Source organism: Anomalospiza imberbis, chromosome 12, assembly GCF_031753505.1.
Source record: "Anomalospiza imberbis isolate Cuckoo-Finch-1a 21T00152 chromosome 12, ASM3175350v1, whole genome shotgun sequence".
NCBI classification, from domain to species: Eukaryota; Metazoa; Chordata; class Aves; order Passeriformes; family Viduidae; genus Anomalospiza; species Anomalospiza imberbis.
Window position 1 is genome coordinate 21,138,322 of NC_089692.1, and position 21,662 is coordinate 21,159,983.

Genomic DNA, 21,662 nt, shown 5'->3' on the forward strand with positions numbered 1-21,662 from the left:
CGGCAACGCGGCGTTCCGCCGGCCGCTGTGATCTGGCCGCGGGGTCCTCGGCTCTCTGAGGGCCGCACGGCGCTGGCGCCACGGTGAAGGAGAGTCGGACCGAAGTCCAGCCCGGGCCTGGGCCCGGTGCCGCAGTCCCCGGGTAAGCGGGCCTAGCGGGCGTTCCGAGCGGGCCCGCTGATCTCGCGGCGGCGCTCGGTGGCCCGCGAGGGGAGGCGGCCCCGGGCCCCCGGCCCGGGGCGGGGCGGGGCGGTTCTCCTCTCGGCAGGTGCGCGAGCTCGTAACGCGCGCGGTGGGTCGAAGTTAATACTAAACCCTTGCATTTTGGCCTTGCAGGGTACGCGAGATTCTGGTGAGCCGGGGTGGCACGAGGGCTCCCGGTGAGCTGCCGGCGGAGGCGGCCGAGGCAAGTGAACCCTGTCGCAGGCACGGATGAGCTCCCTCGGGCGGTCGGGAATCGCGCGCTGGGCTGGATCCATGGCAAACAGGTGAGACACTTCAGGTAACGAAAAGCCGGCACCTGAGGTCTGCGGTCGAGCCGTGCCCTCCCGGTGCCTGCCGTGCCCTCCCGGTGCCTGCCGTGCCCGCGCTCGCGTCGCGCAGCCCGGCGCTGCCCTCCGCCATCTTGCGCGTCCGTCTGTCCGCTGCCCTTTGTCTGTCTGCGGCTCCCGACGCCTGCGGCGGGACCGGGTAAGCCGGGCCGGGCTAGGGTTGCCGCCCGCGAGGGGTGAAACGGGCCGCGCGGCGGGACCTCCGCTGCCGGAGCCGGTCTGTCTGTCAGGGCTGCCCGGTCGGGAGCCCGGGCAGGTTCCCGCGTCCGTCCTGATGCCAGAGGAGCCGCATCCCTTTGTCTGTATGTCCGGCCGTTTGCGGGCCTGGTCCTTCCTGCCGTCTCCCGTGTGCTGGGACTGCCGGCTGGATTCCGCCGTCTGGGGAGGTTGCCGAGATCTTCGTGTCCATTTGTCTGAGAAGGCTGGTGGGATCCCTGTGTCTGTCTGGCAGTGCGAGGCTGACAGGATCCTTTTGTCCATCTGTCTGAGAAAGCTGATGGGATGTTTATGTCTCTCTGTCAGTGAGAGGCTGATGAAATCCGTGTGTTTGTCCCTCTGAGGAGGCTGACGGGATCTCTGCGTCCATGTGTTCTGTGGGAAATGGGTTCAGCTCCTCCTTTTGTCTGTCTTTCTGAGAGGACTCTTGTAAATGCCACCTTCCTCTGTCAGTTCAACGACAAGGATGATTATTAGGCTGCAGGAATAGGCAGAGAGAAGGGTGTTTGGACTGAGGTTGCAGTAATTTTTGAAGGGGACACTCATTTTTTGAGGGGGTCAGGATTGCTTAAATCTTTACCTGAGAACCGGGTAGGACTGCCCATGCACAATGCTTTGTGACATACTTGTGGATTGTGTTGGATGCTGACCTGGAATCCAGCTGTGGTGATGCAGAGTGAGTCCCATAGGCAGAAGGGTGGGGAATGACCCTGGGAGAGCCAACAGAGCTTGGCCAGGGACTTGGAGGGTTTCAGTGAAGTGTGTGACAGACTCTTCTCTTCTCAGATGAGCCCTCTGCAGAGGGGAGGAACACTCCGTGCTCCCAGGTCAGGAAAACATGTCCCGTCGGAAACAGACCACTCCTAACAAAGTTCACTGTGAGTATGACATTATGCAGCATTGTGGGACCCTTGCTCTGGCTGGGTTGTGGAGTGAGGTGGGGAGGAGTGGAATGATGGGAGTGATGGGAAGGGACAGCTTGTGGGGAGTGGTGGTTACTCATCTTTTGTCTTAGGGTGTAAAAGAAGAGAAACTGAGCTCTGTGCATCAGGGAAGCTGGCTATGTCCTGGCATAGCAGGACAGGGATAGGCTTGAACAAACAGCTAATGCTGTGAACATAGGTGTGTATGTGCAGGGCCTGTAGCTAGGCTTTGCACTCACACTGTCAAAAGTACAAGTTAGAACACTAGAAAATGTGGCTCGGGGCTCTGGCCTCTCTTGCGTAGCAAAGGAAGTTGTATGCAAGGTGGTTGGAGCCTGGGTTTTGATCTTCATCCTACCACAGACTCAGCTGACTGGCCTTGAGCATGTTACTTAAACTCTCTGTACCTCAGTTTCTAACAGATGATGAAATAAAGCCATTTGCTCTTTCCTGTCAAGGAATGGGTGGTGGCCAAGTAATTTATAGGACAAATAACTGCTGTCTGCCAGATCCTTCTTGAGCTGAGGTGGTAAGATGGATCTCTGTTTCTCCATCATTGCCAAGGCCCTAGCATTTGTTTGACAGTGAAAGGGCTGAAGATGCTGTGCATCAGCACTTCTTGTGGGCAGGCTACAGCCAGGCACTAGTGGAACTGGAAGACAGAGATGGAGGTTTGGCTGCAGAGGGGAAACCACACATGTATAGCTTTTGTTTGGCAGCAGAGGGAATTTGAGGGGCCTGAAATTATGCCCTTGTTCATACCCAGGTTTGTGGCTGGAAACATTCTTGGAAATTGGGCTGGAATTAGGAAAATATGTTTCCATTTCTGTAGATCTGTGAGAGCAAGGCTGCTGAGAGGGCCCTGTGTTTTTTTGGCTGCAGTAGCTGTCAGGAGTGTGAGACAGAGCTGAGTGCTGCAGCCCTAACACTGCCTCATTGCTGGTGCTGCTGGCTTGCATGTCTGTGTGTTTGTGTGCTGCCTTTGTGCACAGGTACGCAACAGGCGTCTGTGCATGCTGCTCTCTGTGCAAGGGGAAACACTGGGCTGGAGCTGACACCTTGCACACTCGGTGAGTGCACTGGGAAGAGCTGCCTCTGACTGAGACTCGCAGCCCCACTGGCTGAGCAGCTTGGCAGAGCCAAATGAGCTGTCCTTGTTGGCCAGAGTGAGGTTCTCAAGGAGTGTGGCTTGTGGCACCTGCACTGCCTTGTGCTCTCCGATTCCTGCTTCTGGTTGCTGGGTTCCACTGTGGGCAGAGTATAGGTGTAATTTGTCTGATAGTACATTAATGACTTGGGAGTTGTCATTCTTAGAGAAATTTGGTATGTCCGGTATTTTGTCCTGTGATGCCGGTAACATGCCTTGTGTCCACACACTTCTGCTTCTTAGAGTGCCCCAGTATTACTGCTGTTATTGAGCTCAGGTTTATGTCATGTATGCACTTAAGCTGTCTTCCCTGGGCCGGAGTTGGGATCTCTTGAGTATGGAAACCAAGCACTACAGCAGCTCTAATGGTGCAGATAGAGTTTCCATGGTGTTTAGATGGGTACTTCTCTGCACTTCACTGCATAAGGGCTGTGTTCTTCAGAAGCTTGTACTATCACATACAAAACTCTACATATCACAGAATTCAGTGGTGCACTGTTTTCACAGTGAACATTGCTTTTTTTATCTGCAATACAAATGATTGTATCTCCAGTCCTGGTTTTGGAGGAAGCTGTCTGACAAACATGCTACCAGGGGGCAGGAGGTTATAGCATCAGGTATGCCACGGAGTGGAGTTCTGGGACCTGTTCATCTCCTTTACATGCAGTACGTTGCTACAGAGCAACTATTCAGCAGGAGCCGTCGAGAGCAGCAAGTAGGACCACAAGAAAATAAGGGGACCGAGAGATACCAGAAACTTGTCAATGGTGATGTCTTCACCTTGGGATGGAAAATCTTGTCTGTCTTATGATGAACACCACGAAATCGTTGGGACTTCTCTGTCTACCTAGCCTGCTGTGTGTCTGGAGGGCCCAGAAATGCCGTGCAGTGCCCTGACGAGGATAATCGGAGAAAACACCGGCTCCAAGAACGGGGTGAGCCAGCAGAATGAGGAGTCAGGCTGAGACATAGCAGACACGTTACTGGGACTTCTTCACAGGGACTGCAGTGGTTGGGAGGAGAGGAATGAAAGGGACAGCAGGTATGCAGCTTTTTATGCAGTTGCCTGCAGCTGGGGTCTGATTTGGCAGGCTATGGGGCTGGGGGACTGCCTTTTGGATTTGCATAAATACGACTGTGCATATATGACTGGACAAATTTGATGGGAGGATGGTGCCTACTTCTTCCTTGCATGGCCACTCCATCTTCTCTTCCTTCTTGGACTGACTAGGGCGAGTGACAGCTGCCAGTTTCCTCTCCTTGGCTTGCTTGGTGTCTCCTCTTTCCAGGATTACTTTCCAGGCTTGGCATGGCCCTCATTTCACCTTGCTCTCACAACATGGTTTTCTGTCCTCACTTAGGACAGAATCACTTTGCTTGGCAAGCAGAGCAACCAGCTAGGAGATTGTTCGGTTACAAATCAAAACAGTTTTAAATAGAAGATGATATGTAAGGAAATCCAAAATAATACTGAAACAATGATAAAAATTGTGGTAAAATTTATCACAAAAGTCTTTCTGTGCATGATGGCCAGTCCCACAATTTTAATTGTAGTCATTCCCCCTGCAGCACATAAATGGCTCTTAAGAATATAATTTTATTTTGCCATGTGGTGCATGAAAAACACCTGACAAAGTGCTAACAAACAGAGCAGGAATAGTGGAATATGCTTGTTGAAAAATAAAATGCAGTTAGGTTGTTTGTGGGGAGATACCTTAATTGATTCCATTTGGTCTTTATTTTCTCCCAGAGTATGCGGTGTAAAAATATAAAAACTCTAACAATTCATCTGTTCTTGCATTCATCTGTTACTGTGCTGTTACCCCACCAGTCATGGACCGCTTGCTGTCTTTGTGCTTGCCAAAATTTGTTGCAGGTATTAGCATGCACTTCTCTCTCCCTGCTGTCCACAAGTTGCTTTGCTTTCTATTGCTTGTGTCCTCTGCAGCTGATGCTTATTTTAGAACTCTTGGATAAGAGCTTTTGTTAGTCAGATTAATTCCTGCTTCCGAGCTCTATTTATCATGGCTCCAATAACCCATTAATCCTCTATTTCCTTCCCTCTCTCTCTAACACACACATGTTCTGTGCTCTTTGGTGTTCCTTGGATTCTCCTGTCTATAACAGTCCCATTTTGAAGGGAAAGTATCTTGCAAGAAATAGCACCCAGCATCCACAAGCGAGCAGAAATGTTACTTGCATCAAATCCCTTGATTCTGAAGGGCTCCGTGGACTGCCATTGTTAACCGTTTCAATTGTGTTGTTTTTCATTTCAGTAACCACTACAGCAGTGTGGACAACCCAGAATAGCCATTGGGCAGGTGGAATAGATCCACAGTGGTGGAAAGACTTGCAAATTTCAGGTCCAGGAACACAGAGAAGACCTACATGAACAGGGACTTTTAATTTATGTACAAGGAGGGAATAAACTGACTCATCTGAGAGACGGTTCTGTTTAGGAAGGAAGGCAGGAGAATGATGTAGTCCCTTTGGATTTTGTTTTGTGGATTTTGGGGTGGGAGTTGTTTGTTTCTGTGTTTATTTTCCAGAACACCTGAGAGTTATCCTGCATTCATACAGTTCAAGAAGGGAAAGGCTCAGGGCTGATACCCTAGCAGTCATGCCTGCCCATTTTATACAGTACCACAGGGCTGTCCCCTATCTCCACCACTGCTGATTTGGCATCCCTCTCATTCCCAGCAGTATGGAGAGGAGAATGGAATACAAAGCAGAGGCATTTGTGTCATCTCTCTTGTCCTACATCTCTAGCTGTTTGTAAACAACTACAGTGACTTGTTTTGGTGTTGTGGTCAGCTTACAGCCCTGTTTGTATTTAATAAAGAAACTTCTGGAGAAGAGTCTGTGAATTCACTGTTGAGCATAACATCCTTTACTTATGGCAGTGATCCTAAAGCTGTTGCCTGTCCAACTCCTCTTCCAAGTGATTGGAAGTGTACCCAAAGTGGGGTGGAGGTGGGGGTGTGTCTGTTCCATGAGCATGTGTGTGCAGATACATCAAAAGTATAATCCTGGACCTATCCAACATTACAGCTGTAAAGCTTCATCAAAGGAGGACTTAGTCTGTCAGTAGATGAACAGGACACTCTTTCCTCAGTTCTTTTGTACATTATTACTATAATACATAAGAAATTTTGTACAAGTGGAAGACAGTATTTTGCATTCTTCCATGTTTGCCTTTCCCAGTCCCGTGATGTTTTTAGGTAGAGGCTGCGGAGGATGCACAGGACACGGCCTGCTAACAGCACGGGTTTGGTCAACAGCTTGCATTGCTGGCTGTAAGCTGGTTGTTGTCTGCACTGTGCCGAGTCAATGCTCACTGGGCTCTGGGGATGTTGCACAGAGGCTGGAGGCACACACAATTGCTCAGTTACTATGACTGATGCCAGTGTTCCTTGTGTGAGGAGTTCCTTCTTCTGTCACCTCAGATAAAGATCCCAGCTCTTAAATCCTGCAGTCTGTCTGCATGGTTTGTATAGCTGAACAGGAACCTGCCCTGCCTTTGGACTCCAGGCTGCTGCTCAGTGGGAATATAATCTGTCTGAAAGGGAATAGGGGGAAGAAAACAAACATGTAATTGCTTCCACAAGCAGCCTCAGTGGCATTTGGGAGTTCTGTTTTGGAATTCTGTCAAAGGTAGCAGCACATCTGCCATCGTAGTTTTACATCAGTCCTGTGTTCTGCAGGTTTCCTCATTTCACCATGCTTTCTCTTTCTCTTGCAATGCTTTGTTGGTCTATGGACTTTTATCCTGGTGGTTTGTGGGTTTCTGCTTCTTGGAGAGGCACTGGAATGCTGTGGTGTCTGCTGCTTGTACAGTCTGTATCTCAGTCCCACCAATGTGAGGCTGTGGTCCTGATATAAAAACATCACTCCAGCTCATGAAAATCATTCAGTGCTGGGATGGCTTCTGAAGGGGTGTCACAGCAGTCATGATGGTCCCTGCTGCTTTCAATGACAAATAGACTTGGTGCTCCTCAGCACCTCTCCTCAGGCGCATGGATTGTGTTCTCAAATCTTCTCTACAGCACTCTTTCTCACATTTCTGAAAGAGAATGATAAAAGCCTTCAAATGCTTTTGGAAACCTACATGGGGACATTGGGAACTAAAACTCTTCTCCCACAGTCTCAGTGAAACTTCTGAAGGTCTTTGAAATCTTCCATAAATCACAGCTTTTTAAAGCCCTGCCAAAATTGCAAGGTGAGCTCCAAGGAAGGCAGTGTGAATGGGAACATGGAGCAGCACTGGCTGGAGCAGTTCAGCACGTGGGAATGTACCTGTCCTTGTAAGAGGACTGGTGCTCCCTCAGGAGTTCAATTTCCTGGTTATACTGGTGCCAGCTGTGGCCCTGTACTAAAAGGTAACTTTGTCTTCTGAAAGCTATGTCTTGATTTTATGTGAAAAATGCACTATGTTTTCCATGGCATTTTCACATTGGTACTTGGAATGGTTCTTGAACAGTTAGAAATCAGTTGATAAATGCAACTCAAAAGCCAGCCTGCTGGGAGCTTCAGCACCTTTCCCAAGCCTCCCAGCTCATCCACTGGAAAAGGTAAATCATGACTACACCTGGAACAATGTAATTTGTTTGTTTTAATATGAAAATTAATGGTTGCCTTTTATCGTTATTCTCTGGAACCAAAACTTCTTTGAGCAGGGATTGCTGTAAGAAGTTTTCATTCAGAGCACAAGTAAATACTTTCTTTCAAGGTGTTTGCCATGTCCTATTGAGCTGAGGTACTAGTGGTCACTGTTTTCAACTGAACAAATTTTTTTGTCCTAAGTATGCATCTCAGCTCTCTGGGGTCATTCCCTTAGGTTTCTGTTTTGAGCACATGAAGTGCCAATGAGATTTATTTTAGAGAGAGCCATTCCTGGGCAAGGCAGGGTAGTTTACTATCCATCATATACACAGGAGAACACTAGCTTCAAGCATAGATGCTTTCTATAAAGGCAGTTTGTCCTCATCCCTCCTGGGACAGAAGAAAGTGACAGAGCATGCCAAGGACAATCCCTAGTTTCATATCACTGTGGAGGGCAGGTGAGGTACCGGGCACTTAGGGAGGTGCTATTTTTGAACAAAATGCCTGCTATAGCCAGGAATAAGAGTTTATAATTTAGAAGAGCTATACAGTACTATCCCTGATCTGGGATACTGTCACAATCCACAGGGGCTTCCCCCCACCCTGTGCTGTAGGATATTGGCGGATAGCTTGGCAGCAGCAAGAGCCACCTGGCTATTTATGGCAGATACATGGGGTCACAGGTATTTTGTGGCTGGAGTGGCATACACATAGTATGCGGAGGGCAGCCCAGTGCTGCACATTGCCACTAGTGAGACTCTTCTACATCCAGGCACTGGACTCACATCAGCAGGTGCCAGAGGCTGGTGTGGCAGGGTAGGCAAGCAGAGAAGTGACCTAAGTGCTTTCCAAGAGGTGACTCCAGAGGTTCTGCACAGTGCAGGTGAGCAGCCCCATGCCTGTTGTATTTTTGGCAAGCCTTGGTGATGGGAAGCAGTGGAACAGCACCAGTCTGACTCTTTGTCTTTGTGGCTGCTAGGGGAGCAAGTCTTTGCAGGGCTGGAGGAGCAAGCCCGCCAAGCCATGATGAAAAATAACTTTCCTGGAACTCTTGGGGACCAAAGGCCAACAATTCGTCCACTGCAAGACCCTGACTCCAGCAGCAGTGAGTTCTGTCCCTTCCAGTAACACCAAGGTAGTAGAATGGGGAGACTGGAAAGGGGTGAGGCTGAGGGCTGCACAGTGTGTGTGAGTCCTCTGAGGACTGTCTTATCCGGCTCCTCCACCGGGTCAGCCCTTCGCTCCAGTGTAGGACTTTGTCCTAAGGATCAGACCAGCACAGCACAGACTGGGCAATGCCATGGGACCCAGTGCTATTTCACCAGAGCAGGGTGGGAACAGCAGCAGCTCTGGCTGAAGATCTGGCAGTCGTCGAGCAAGGCCGTGTAAGAGGCCATGCCCAGGGACTCAAGTGCCCTAGACTGAGTTTAAATGGAACCCCTAGTTGGAGGGGGTGGGCAGAGGCCCCTTGTAATGCTGGTCAGGACAGTTAAGGCCTATGAGTGCCGTCAGGGTCCTGACACTTGGTAAAACTGTTCTGCACGTTTCAGGTGGCAGTGATGATGAGGAAACCACTCAGGATGAAGTTTCTTCCCATACATCTGAGGAAGACGGCTCAATGGTGAAAGTGAAGAAGGAATTAGAAAATGCAGAACGACCTGTGGCTGGAACCCCACTGATAAGAGAAAATGAGGCAAGTGTGTACTGGCTCTGCACTCACCATAGCCTCCAGGGAGAGAGAAGGGCACTGTCTAAACACTTCCTCTCCCCATCATGTTTCTTTATCTTTCTCTCCCTCCCACCTCCTCCAAACAATGTCTTCTGGCAGGAGGAAAGGGTATGAAGAGCTTTTTGGCTGCCCGGAACAGGAGACAGCAGGCACAAACTGGCCAAGATGTTTGCAGAGTGTATCCCCTACTCTTGGTTCTGGTGCCATTCTCCAGTTGGCTTCCCCTCGCCACAGAAAAGGCCCTGCCTTCTCGAGTCACTGTGCTGGCAAGAGCCTGGGTGCAAGTGAGGCTGTGAGACCTCTGCCCTCTCTCCGTGAGATGCGGGGGTTTTGCTCAGAGGCTAGATGAAGGAGGTTTCTTTCAGGTGTCAAGCACCCAAGCCAGCCTTGGCAGGACTGGGCACGTGGCAGCACTGGGAGGAGCCAAGGATGGGCACTGTGCCTGCGGGGGTCTGTGTGCCTCACACCAAATGGCTGTTCCTACCCGTAGGTGCCTGAGAGTGTGAATGCTGAGCCCATACTGGGACTGTCACAATGCCCCCTCTGCCAGCTCGAGTGTGGAAGCAGAGATCAACTCATCGCACACGTCTACCAGGTAGGGATAGTTCCAACTGGGGAGTGTCTCTGGCCTGAAGCCTCAAATCCAGAAACAACTCAAAGCACAGGGTAACTTTGTTCTGGTCTTTGCAACCACAGAACTGAGTTTCTAGCTAGGATATGACTATAGGATATGAAGTTTACAGCTGTAAACTGTGTCCCAGAGGGTGTCTGGGGGAAAGAATTAGCAAGGCCCTGGTCTACAGATCTGGAAAACATAACTCTAAGCCAAGGCAGTCTCTGCAAGTATTTCAGGCTAAAACCAGGCAGTTCCTTCAAACTAAACATGGAAGCAATTTTTATATCATTCAGTGAGATAAGAAGCCTTCCTCCTGGTAATTTATGTTATACTTCATTACAGTTCCTGTAATTATCCATGAGAATAGGTGTTCTTCCTCAAAATTATTCCAGTTTCTCAAGAAATCTGTGGTAAAATCTTAGGTTTTGTTGTCAGTGCTTTTTTCATAGCACATCAAAGTCTGTAGCAGATGGAATGAAACAGAACTGACCTGTACCAGTTGTCTCCATTAAGTGCTTCTTCACCAGCATCCAGTCTTGCTTTAATTGAGTCATGCTTTGTCCTGCACCAGCAGTTCCTCAAATGCATTCCTGAAAACAAGCGTCAGGTCTTACAATCCAAGTGTTTTGGCCTTAATTTTTTCTTCTGCACTGGAGTTGAGCTATAAAGGGATTTTCTCCTTGTTTGACCTGTGACACAATGAATTACTTGTCTTGAGCTTGGTCTAAAAGCTGGGAGACAGATTTAGTGGTAAAGGGTTCCCATTCCAAGAGGCTGAACAGAATGGTTTGAGCATGCCTTGGACTGGGCAGGGAGCTGGGCAATATGTAACTACCACCTGAGTGGTTGTTTTGCAGCACACTGGAGCGGTGGTGAGTGCCAAGAGCTACCTGTGTCCTGTGTGTGGCAGAGCCCTCAGCTCCCCAGGATCCCTTGGGAGACATCTCCTGATCCACTCAGAGGACCAGCTGTCCAACTGTGCAGTTTGTGGAGCACGCTTCACCAGCCACGCCACCTTCAACAGGTCAGGGTCACCCTGGCCAATGAGTGGGCTAGGACAGCACATTAAAGATTCGGTGGGTTGCTTTGAATGACTCAGAAGTTGTGGCTCTGGACCCACTGAGGCCTGTAGGACAGTGCTAAACATCCCCAGTGAGTGAGATTCTCTTGATCCCTTCCTGTCTGCAGCTCTGCATCCCCTGCCAAGACGTCTGCAGGCTGTGCTGGTAAAAGGGTCTTTCTTAGCGCTGTGCACAGCTAGAGAAAGTGCTGTGGGCTCCAGTCACTGGAGAACAATCCACCCCTTCCCTTGCCCAGCAATCCAGTGGAGTAAGGCTGCACTATCCAGATGTGTTCATCATGTCCTGAGCAGGACTACAGGCAGAGATCAAAATGTTCTTTCTTTGTGTCCTGCCGAGTGGGAGATTATCCACTGACCAGTGGAATGGGGCTAAAAGGAGAAATTCAGAGATAATGGGGAGGAGCAGCTTGCTGGTTTATTCGCACTCTTGCACTCTTCCAACCCATATACTGCTCTGGGCTAATCCACTTCCTTGCCCTGAATAGAAGAGTGTTTTATTTTAGGTACTCAGACATATCTGTGGGCAAATGATTTAGCAGAGGGCTCTGCCATGGGCTGTAAGTGGGAGCATTGTTCATGGCAGCCCATGGGGACTCTGCCCAAAGCACCAAGCCTCTGACTGCGTTTCTCCTGCTTTGCAGTGAGAAGCTGCCAGAGGTGCTCAGTGCGGATCGGCTGCCGGCACCACAGAGCCAGGGCCCCTCCAGCGCTGAGGGTAAGGATGTTGCCTTCTGCACCCCTGTGTATCCTGCGGGCATCCTCCTGGTGTGCAACAACTGCGCTGCGTACCGCAAGCTGCTGGAGGCACAGACGCCCGGCATGCGCAAGTGGGCCCTGCGGCGCCAGAACGAGCCCTTGGAAGTGCGGTTGCAGCGCCTGGAGCGGGAGCGTACAGCCAAGAAGAGCCGGCGGGACAATGAGACACCTGAGGAGCGTGAAGTGAGGCGCATGCGGGATCGGGAAGCCAAGCGGCTGCAGCGCATGCAGGAGACAGATGAGCAGCGGGCACGGCGGCTGCAGAGGGACCGGGAAGCCATGCGCCTGAAACGCGCCAACGAGACCCCCGAGAAGCGACAAGCCCGGCTCATCCGCGAGCGTGAAGCCAAGAGGCTCAAGCGGCGCCTGGAGAAAATGGATATGATGCTCCGGGCACAGTTTGGCCAGGACTCCTCTGCCATGGCCGCCCTGGCAGCTGAGATGAACTTCTTTCAGCTGCCAGTGAGCAATGTGGAGCTGGAGAGCCAGCTGCTGGGCAAAATGACCTTTGAGGAGCAGAGCAACAGTGCGTTGCACTAAACCACAGCCAAGAACTGTGCTGCCTTTGTTGCACTTGCCACATGTGCACTACCAGGCTTCTGCACTCAGGATGCTACTGTGGGTCCCTGCCTGACCCTCCCTGACAGGTGGTTCTGGTTTTCCTCTGAACCCAGGAGGAGACCAGAGCTGAGAGATGCCTGCCAAAGCAGCTCTGATGGGAGCAGATTCTGAGGATACAGTCTGCTCTGGGGGCCAAGTCACAGCCTGTGACAGAACGAAAATAAATTAATGTATTAATTAACATTAATTAATGTTCGCATGTATTAATCCCCTTCTTTACCTTTTGTGCTTTGTCCTGTTTTTGGGCCCTTGCTGCCCAAAAAGGTCTAGGCTGCTGCAGTTCTGCTGTAGGTGAAATCCACCTCAATAAAAAAGGATCTTGTTTACTGCAGCATGAATTACAGAGCTGAAGACAGATAGTCCACAAAGTCCTCCAGGAGTAAATCCTTTGCAGCTTGTGCCCATAAAAAGGAAACACAGGAGGGGATGCCCTTACGGAAATGCCTGTGCACACCCTTTTTTAAAACATCATTATTACATACTTAGTTGCAGTGGCATCCATGGAAAAACTAAGGAACCTAAGGTCCTGTTTTAAGATACCCCATAAAAACAGTGAAAGAAAGGCTGGCCAAGGTAAACAAATAGCAAACAGGTTTGCTGCTTTACTCACAAGTTATTTTCACTTAAACAACATTTCAAGTTTGCAAGTGAAAGAGTTGATTGAATGGTAAATAATAGAGTAGGTCAGTTTCTAGGACTTTATGGGTTTGCTTTTCCCTTTATTCAGCACTGGCGAGGCCACATCTGGAGACCTATGTCCAGTGCTGGAGTCCCCAGTGCAAGAGCAACACAGATGTACTGGAGGCACAATGTCATCGTAGCCTGTGCCTACAGGAAAAGGTTCCCATTGCTAATAGAAATCACTATTAAAACTATGCCACTATGGAAATGATATCTAGGCATCTTTAAACTGCAAAAGGCAAAGCAGTGGCACAGAAGGACTCGTGGCAGGGCAAAGAAGTGGTACACCCTCCATTATTTGGCTTCTTTAAGAGTGAGCGCCTGAAAATGCATTGTGTAAGCTTCATGGTTTTGAGACATCAGCCCACCAAAAGCCAGTGTGCCACACTTCTGTGTTTTGTAGCTTGAGAGCCCCTATTACCTCCATAGCATTTCCAGTTAAGGTCTGGAGTCATAGTGGTTCAAACACATTGGGAAGTACTGTCTTCTCTCTGATGGTTGTTTCTCTTTAAGTCAAAAATGGTGACCACAAGACTGCTACTAGAGATCAGAAGAGTAAAGTTAAAACAAGAAGCAAAACCTTTTGATCAGACTACTTAAAACCCTCATTTCCTCCTCACTTTTCAGTTTGAAAAAACATATGATTGCAGTCCCTTAAAGCCCTAGTTAAAATAGTTACCTTCAAAATGCATTATGTTGCACTTTTCTGGCAATAATGAACCACTCTCACAGCCAGCCCCGGGGATGCTACTAGGATACAGCATTGAACCTTTTCAGTGCAAGTTTTCTCCTCCTGCCACTGCAACATATAGTTTCCTCCCTGTACAGAAGCTGTTTTAACATGATGTTCATTCATAGTGTAGAGCTGACATGCAGGAGCCATCCCTGCTTCTCTTTGGGAAAAGGCACTGTAAAGGAGCTGTTCAGTTCCATGTTCCTTTGTTCATATCATCTTTTGTTCTCTGATCTCTCACTTTTATCTTCACTTATGTTCGTTTTGAAACTCAAACCCCCAGTTTACTTCTGGCAGTATCTGCTTTTGCTCTGCCTCTTGTTTTGCTTGCCCAGCAGAGATGTACCTTTACTCTCCAACCTGCAGCTGGAACTTTCCCTGTAGTGTCACTGACACCTTATCTTTATTCCAAGGGGTTCAGGAGAAACCATATAACACAAAAGTGTCTAAAAACACAGAATTATGACTTAAAATCCATCTATCACCCTGTATCTTGCCCTTGACATGAGTCTCCAGATCACTGTGTAAATCCAGAGAAGCCACATGCTGATGACCACTGATACTGCAGACAAGCAAAAAGTCTCAAACACCAAAGGAAAAGCTATTGGTTTATATATAGATATATATATATATATGTATATAGATATATACTGTGTTTACAGAGTCAACAAGTTAAATGCAATATTCATAAAAGCATTAACAATAAAAATACAATTTGTTTGTAGGCAAGTACAGACTTAAAATGGTAAAACAGGAAAAAGGATCTCACCAAAGTACAAATATACAGTACAAATTGATTTATTTAAAACAGTTACAAAAAAAGCACAACAAAATAGAGATTATCCTTAGAATTATTAATGCTTTGTTAAAGATCAGGTAGGAGGAAAGGAGCAGGGACAAAGTTGGAGGGGAGCACCTGACTAGTTCTAAGGCTTTAGATACACTGCATCGGTTACATGTTAATACAGCCATATACTGGGGGTTATAGTGAGGGGTCAGCACTTATCTACAAACATCTCTCTGCCTCAGGGCAGCCCAGCCAGCTCCGCCGTGTCTCTCTCTCTCTCTGAGCACACCCTCCCCGGCGCTAAGGTGCCATGAAAGCCGAAAACAACTTGAGTGTGCCAGGGGCGTGTTGGCAGGGTGGGCGGCAGCAGCCCAGGACCTATGGGGCAATTCTGTCCTTGACAGTGTGAAGGCCATGGAAGGGCCTGGACCATCAGCATTTCAAACTGTATGTGGAACACCCTGGGCCTAACTGTACAGGATGTGTATTTGTAGCTGTCTTAGCAGCTTCTGACAAGTGTCAGGCTCTAGCACAGCTTGAAAGACAGGGAGCAGTTGTGAGCGACGCTGGGGAAGGCACGTGTGCTGCTGTGGGCAGGAACTAGCATTTGGGCTACTCCAGCTGCTGTAGTTTCTTTTACAATATTTTCTGAGTAACAAGGATTGTTAGTTCTCTATGGGACAAAGTGACTTGAAGTCTGGGGTGGGGACAGGGACACAATATGAAAAGTGCAATATAAAAAGCTGCTCAGCAGCTGGAAGGGGAAGGCAGAGGGGCCTCTGCAGCTTCCTTCCCTTCCAGACAGAGCTTCCTCTGCATAGTCTGGTAGTGATGAGCGTTCATTGCTGTGAATGCACAGCCCAGAGACAGGCTTGGCTCTGCTGTGCAGCTAACCCGAGGCATGTTCCATGGGATGGGACAGATGGCTACAGACACCTATTATTGCATCCCACGGACTCCTGCTACAGAGCGTGAGCTGGATAAGATTAGGGCCTCCTCCAGGCAGGACAGACCACAGCTCTGCTACCCTAGACAATAGCAGCAGGAACTCTGAGAAGTCTGTCACATCTCTGCCAGCAGAAAAGCCCAGGTAACCATCCCACTCTGCAATGTCTTCCTGGCTTTATCTCCTCCTTTCCCTGTAAACCCGAGGAAAAAAAGCCTCCTCCATAGGCTCATTCACAGCCTTTCTCGCTGCAGCAGAGCCTGTCCCACACACTCCCTGTCCCAGGAGAGCCTCAGTGCTCAGCACAACCACCACTATGGTGCTAAGCCATACAGCCCTGTCCAGTAAGGACAGGTTCCTGTGATACCAGTACTGCTGGGCTGAGCTGGAGAGTTGCCAGTGGCCCCCTCCTGCCCACCCTTTGGGGCAAACAGCCAGACACAGATTCTTCATCTCAGTCCCCTGGCATGAGCTGTGCTTCAAACCACTGCTTCCAGGGAAGAGCTGGCATCTGAAACACACACATAGCAGTGGGACTGACACGAGTCTGGATAAAAGCACCAAGGTCCAGTTCACCATGGCCTGTTCCACAGAGCTCAGGACTGCACCCAGCTGAGGTGCAGCAAACCAAAGTCCAGGTCAGCAGCCAGGTAAACAACAGGGCAAGCACCTTCACAGCCCTTCACCTGCCTACAGTACAAAGCTATTTAAGTCACACAGCATCTTGCCTCATTTGTCAGGACTGCCCGCCCATTCAGACCACTGCACAGTGTGGCTGAGATCGAGGAGTTACTGTAACACACGTGGTGTTAAGGCAAGCTCTCCAAACCCTCACTCTAAGACAGACTTTGGGGTTCAAAGACACTCAAGGGGCTCTGCACCATCGGTTGCTCAGACATTGCCTCTGTGGTGTAACCAGCCCTTCTACATTCACATGCCATATGTATGCGAGATCCCTTTCTCAAGTGCCCATCGCAGCCCTGAATTCCTCTGCATGCACCGTGCATAGAACAGGCATGAGAACCCAAGCTTCTCTGCCTCCTGCCTTTGGCCACAGATACCTCAGATATCCTGAGCATTAAGTACTAATTACCAATATTAATGGAGAGTTTTACATAGGAGAGTCCAGTCAGCAGGAGCTGTGACACCCCCAGGTGATGATGGGGCCCAGGTGGACACTTCACTGACAAACAGGGTTGTGAAAACAGCATCTGTTCCTACAGCTGCTGCACCTGAGGAGGCAGAATCTTCACACAACAGCATCACTGTGACTTCACACATCCCAAATGCAGCTGATGAAACCAGAAGTAGTGTGTCATTTGGGAGCAGCTACACATGATACAGGCAGCATCCTCATTCCGGAGAACCCTGTGAGGCACAAACACTGAGGGCATGATTAGCACATATCTCATCTAAGGCCTGTCCTGGTGCAGGCATTTTAAAGGCAACAGAAATGGCTAGCAATGTGCTAAGAAAACAGGACTGAGGCTGGGATGGAAGGGACATTCTGGAGACTAACTTGCCTAATACACAGGCAGAGCATGCATCCATTGCACAGTCAGCAGAAGCCAACCAGTTACAGGACACACTCCTGGGGAGTGCAGAACAGCCCTGAGACAGCACCACTGCTAGGAGAGGTGCTGACACACACCATTCTGTGACAGAGAGGAGTGGCACCCCAAGAGTCAGGCACACTTGACAAATTTCAGGCAGATGAGAGCAGGGAGATAGGAACAGCATGCTGAACATCAGGACTCTGCACACTAAGAAAGCCCCCTCCAAAGCCTGGTCCTAGCACAGAGATGGGCACCTGAACACAAGGAATACTCAATACAGGTTAAGTCAGTGAAAACTGTTTTCTCACCAGAACAGTGACTATTCTTTATCCTAGCTGAGCAATGGTGTCATAACACACCATCAGAGAGGGCAGATTAGTGTAACTACAGGAGACTTCACTCAATAGAGTGTTACCACCACAATCAGCTGTTCATACACAACTGTATTAAATCTCACCATGAAAAAAAGACTACTCTTGATTTGACCACGTTGTTCTACGGAGGAATTCTGAAGTGAAGCATCAGAAAAACTAACACAAAATGACCCCAAAATGCCCTGTGACACTATGGTATTTTTAGAGTCCGCTCATTAATCACAGAATTGTACTTAGCACGAACTTTGTACCTTTCCTGCATGTGCACAAACACTTGTCTCTTGTGTAGAGCTTATTCAGGAAACTGCCTGCAGGGAAGAATTAGCCATCTTGAACATTTTTCTGACTTAATTACAAAATAGCATTGGTCTTCTCACAGAAGAAGGATGTTTTCACCCTTCTCTAGAGAATGCTGAATGTATTTTGCTTCAGATTAAAAAAAAAAAAAAAAAAAACAAAAAACAAACCAATAAAATATCCAAAACCAAAATTCAACCAAACAAAAAAATCCAACCCCATTCATCCCTAGGTTAAGCCTCTGCAAAAGCTATAAGCCCAGGAGGGTTTTTTTGAAAGTTAATAACATGGGAAGAAAGATTTGATTTGGTGGCAGAACAACTAAGTAGAGTTTATAGCAGGAAACAATGTCTGCCATCCCAACTTGTGTCCCATCTCAAGTGCTCAAGTTCCTTATTCACCTGCACCCAAGCCCATCCTTTTGGTCCTTCCTCTTGAATTTCTGTGATTCATTCAAATCTGTACATTCTTTGCAAGAAGAAAGAGTAGTTGTATTCAGTGGAAGAGACATTAATCAGAACCACCAGAGAAGCACCTCCATCCTGCCCTTGAGAGCTCCATCGGTGAACGGTCCTTTTAAAGTGCATGTGTAAAGAAAGGGGATACTGGGAGTAGAGCCCCCAAACTCCAGTGGGGACTCGTATCTCCCCATCATGAGAAAGGAGAAATAAAATCTTCAGCAATTTTATCTGCTACCTTAAGCCAAGTCTGCCCTCCTCATCTCCCTACCTGCCCCGAATGCTTGGCCCCTGCCCCGCAGGGAGTCAGTTATCCCAGGAGGTGGGAGAAAGCCCCAGCCTCCAGCAGCCTCTGGAATGCTCTCATCACACACTCATGACCACATCCCTGCTCCCCACCCCAGCTAGCCTGTTGCTGCTCCCTGAGGCACTGGAGGCCTCCTGACTCCCCAAGAGGAACTGGTCAGCCATGGAACTGGAATGGAGCCATTCCTGCAAGGCAGAGAGCAGCCTTTGCTGGTGAGCCTCTGACAGTCTGTGCAATTCCTCCACCTGATGGTGAGGCTCACCTGCTGTGGCTGCCCTAGCTCACACCTCTAAGGGATCATTTCCCTGCATTCGAACGCCCTTCAATAGACAGCTTAACCTCCTGGGGAATGAAAGAGGGACGGAGCAGAGAGGGCCGAGGCTCCTCTGCCTGCATGCTGTATCTTTGGAAGCCTGGGGCCAAACTGTACAGACTGCCAGCCTCAGGCTGAGAAGATTCTGCACGGGAGCTCTGGGCCGTGCTGGTTCTATCTGTGTGGCTCTTCCTTTCACCAGCTCTGTCAGATGGCTCTCTGGGCCCCTGAGCTGTTCGTTCCAATCTCTCCCTAGCACATATCAGCTGATCCGTGAGAGGGGAGTTGGCCTGAGAAGCAGAGTTGCCATTCATGCTCTGTAAACTGATTGATATGCAGACATCCCCCACTTGCAGCCTGTGACAGGGCAAAGCAAAGAGCTGAGCAGTCCTCCCGGGGCTGCAGGAGGACCAGCCCTGGCCATACACAAAGAAGGGATGCTCCGGGGGCACATCAATGCTCACTTTACTTTGTTGCTCCCCAACCACAAAATGCAGTGTGACAAGCCCAGGCCACTGGCTTTCCTGAATATCCACCACAGTGCTGGAGTCGATCTTCAGGCCTCCACTCACCTCCGCACTGCGAACAAAGTCTTGAGTCTGCAGGTCCTCCACCCGCTTCAGCTCTCCCGTCGCCAGCTGGATGATGGCTCCTTTCATGAAGTGAGAGGGCAGTTGTGAGGAGCTGGGTGGCTGCAACTGGGCCAGCTCCTTTTCAAGTACATATCCTCGAGCCTGGGCATCTGGGCTCTCCCTCAGCAGGGCTTCTGAAGTGGAAGACCTGACGGGCTCAGATCCAACGGGAACAAGTACTGGCTTGCCATTGGCTATCACCATTCCTTTGGCTAACTGTCTCTGTCTAACAGTCTCTTCGGGGGACATTCCACATGGGCTCCGGGAGTGGCTGTTCCCAGCTGCAGCCCCATCTGTGGTGTTCCTCAGCATGTCTCCCTGCCCATCAAGGGTATTATGGCAAAGGTTTAAAGGGCTTGGGTCATCTTTCCTCCGGGCTGCCAGAACATGATAATCCTGAGATGCCAACACCCCCACCACCCTCTGAACCTCCAGATCAGCATCTGGGGTGCTCCTGTGAGTAGGCACAGAGATCTCTCTTCCCAGCATCTGGTAACCTGGAAGGAACTGTCCATCACCCATAGATCCTGCTGCAGCCCCTGGGGGCAGACAGTCCTCAGCTGCACTGCTAGCAGAGTCCACAGCCTCGCTGGGCCTCCTGGCCACACTTTGCTCCAGGGGCCTCTGCCCACCATTGGCCGCAGCCACCTCGGAGCTCAGCTGACTGTCTTGCTGAGGAGACTCTGGGTTCCCACCTGCTACAGGTGCCTCATAGGCTGAATAGCCTGGTGGGAGGCGGGACATCTGATAATAAACAGGAATTCTTCCCGGTGCCATGTCCACTGGTTGGGGCGCAGTGTGGTGCTGCATCTGCCCAGGAGAGGCTGCAGAGGTGGATTTGTTGAAGCTGTGGGTGGGAGAGGTAGTCTGGGGGGAAGGGGCAGCTTCTTCCGTGAACAGGGAGGCATATGGAACAAAGTGGGGGACATGGGGGGCAGTGAGGTTGGTGGAAGGAGACAGGAGAGGACTAGGCATGAAGGCAGGAGGGACGGCATAGGGCACTGTGTAGTGGGAACCGATGAGCTGCAGGGAAGCCGAAGGGATCTGTGCATAGTGGATGGAGGGGAAGGGCACCGCCGGGTGCTGGATGATGGGCGAGGTCACGTTGAAGGCTGGGGGCAGGGGGCTCACGTTCACCACGGGGTGCAGGCCCGTGGGGGAGAATGTGGCAGGCGGTGCTGCCACTTTGTAGAGCATCCCGTATTGGTCCACCGTCAGCCCCGCCGCCGCCTCGGGGGCCTCGCCAGGACCGTAGCGCGGTGTGGCGGGAGCCGGCCGAGCCGTGCGAGCCCACTCGGGGCCCTCGCCCGAGCCCTGGGCTCCCCCCGCCCGTCCCGCCTCGGTGCCAGTGTTGGCTGCGGCAAGTTCCCGCTTCTTGGGCGGGAGACACTCCTGGCTCCGCTCGTGGCCCGCTCTCATGGTGCCCCGCGGTGTCCCGGCAGCCCCGGCCGCGACGCTGGTTCATGGGGGCACCCACTGGGGCTGCCACGCGCGGGCTCCTGGATCCGCGCCGCCGGCCGCCGCCTCACCTGTGCCAGGAACAGAGGGAGCCATGAGTCCTAGCCTCGGGAACGGGGGGTGGCCCAAGCCCCGGCTCCGGGAACGGGCACGGCGACGGCCGCTGGCCCAGGGTCGGAACGCGAGGACGGAAGACGCCCGAGCCCGGTCGCCGCCCCCAACCCCGGCCCCAAAACCCCGGCCGCGCTGCGGCGCACCCCGCCCCGGCGCGCCCCGCGGGCCCGCCCGGTGCTCGCCCGGTGCCCGCGGCTCACCCGCCATGGCCCGGACCGGCCCCGCGGGCCCGCCCGGTGCCCGGACCGGCTCCTCCCCACCCGTGGCGCACGGCGATGACGCGTCGCATGTCAATGACGCGAGCACTGGACGCCGGAACTGCTCAGGGGTCGTGACTCCGCCGCGCTCGGATGGCGTCACGGGGCACCCACAGCGCCGTTGCCGTGGCAACCAGCTGCGTCCGCCCGGGGCTCAGAGCGGCCTGGCTTGCGGGCCGTGCCCGGGGCCCGGCCGCCCCGCGCGAGTCACCTGGCGGCAGCGCCGCGCGGCTTTTGTTGGTCCCGCGCCCCAGACGGGCTCTCTCAGCGGTTGGCCGGCAGTGCGGGCCCAGCGGCAGCGTGGCCCGGCTCCCCTGCAGGAGCCTTCGGTCTGAACGTGCCCGTGCCCTGTCTCGCACCCCCGCAGTGTCCAGCCGGCCCCGTGCTGCTGACCGGGCTCCGCGGGGGGCAGTTCCTCGTCATGCGGTGATCGTTAATGTGGCATAAGGTCCTGGAAGCGGGAACAGAATAGCTGCCTGGGGCGGGGGTGGCTCTGTACCCCGCTCC

At 51.2% G+C, this 21,662-nt stretch overlaps 2 protein-coding genes across 6 annotated transcripts; one reads left to right on the top strand and one right to left on the bottom strand.

Moving 5' to 3' along the window:
• Position 1: 1 nt before the first annotated feature.
• ZNF821 (zinc finger protein 821) lies at positions 2-12,429 on the top strand. Of its 2 annotated transcripts, XM_068203309.1 has the most exons (9): positions 2-142; positions 337-488; positions 1,554-1,645; positions 8,212-8,322; positions 8,419-8,544; positions 8,990-9,132; positions 9,659-9,763; positions 10,642-10,808; positions 11,507-12,429. In XM_068203309.1, exons 3-9 carry the CDS (start codon positions 1,606-1,608, stop codon positions 12,159-12,161), a joined length of 1,347 nt encoding a protein of 448 aa, XP_068059410.1. In that variant the 5' UTR covers positions 2-142; positions 337-488; positions 1,554-1,605; the 3' UTR covers positions 12,162-12,429. The 2 variants fall into 2 exon arrangements, with proteins under 2 accessions (XP_068059410.1, XP_068059411.1); XM_068203310.1 differs by lacking the exon at positions 8,212-8,322.
• On the bottom strand, positions 6,067-21,293 carry ATXN1L (ataxin 1 like). 4 transcript variants are annotated; one of them, XR_011003521.1, is made up of 4 exons: positions 21,099-21,288; positions 19,267-20,855; positions 10,275-10,374; positions 6,762-6,900 (listed from the first exon to the last, which is right to left on the bottom strand). XR_011003521.1 is itself a non-coding variant. In XM_068203304.1 (3 exons), exons 2-3 carry the CDS (start codon positions 20,743-20,745, stop codon positions 6,748-6,750), a joined length of 1,632 nt encoding a protein of 543 aa, XP_068059405.1. In that variant the 5' UTR covers positions 20,746-20,855; positions 21,099-21,293; the 3' UTR covers positions 6,067-6,747. The 4 variants fall into 4 exon arrangements, 3 of the variants coding, with proteins under 3 accessions (XP_068059405.1, XP_068059406.1, XP_068059404.1); XM_068203304.1 differs by lacking the exon at positions 10,275-10,374 and having other exon boundaries at positions 6,067-6,900; positions 21,099-21,293; XM_068203305.1 differs by lacking the exon at positions 6,762-6,900 and having other exon boundaries at positions 7,045-10,374.
• Positions 21,294-21,662: the final 369 nt, after the last annotated feature.

Coding starts and splice junctions, on each gene's coding strand:
- ZNF821 (XM_068203309.1), top strand. CDS start 1,606: ATGTCCCGTCGGAAACAGACCACTCCTAACAAAGTTCACT. Junction 9,133..9,658: donor CACTGATAAGAGAAAATGAG/GCAAGTGTGTAC, acceptor TCCTACCCGTAG/GTGCCTGAGAGTGTGAATGC. Junction 9,764..10,641: donor TCATCGCACACGTCTACCAG/GTAGGGATAGTT, acceptor GTTGTTTTGCAG/CACACTGGAGCGGTGGTGAG.
- ATXN1L (XM_068203303.1), bottom strand. CDS start 20,745: ATGAGAGCGGGCCACGAGCGGAGCCAGGAGTGTCTCCCGCCCAAGAAG.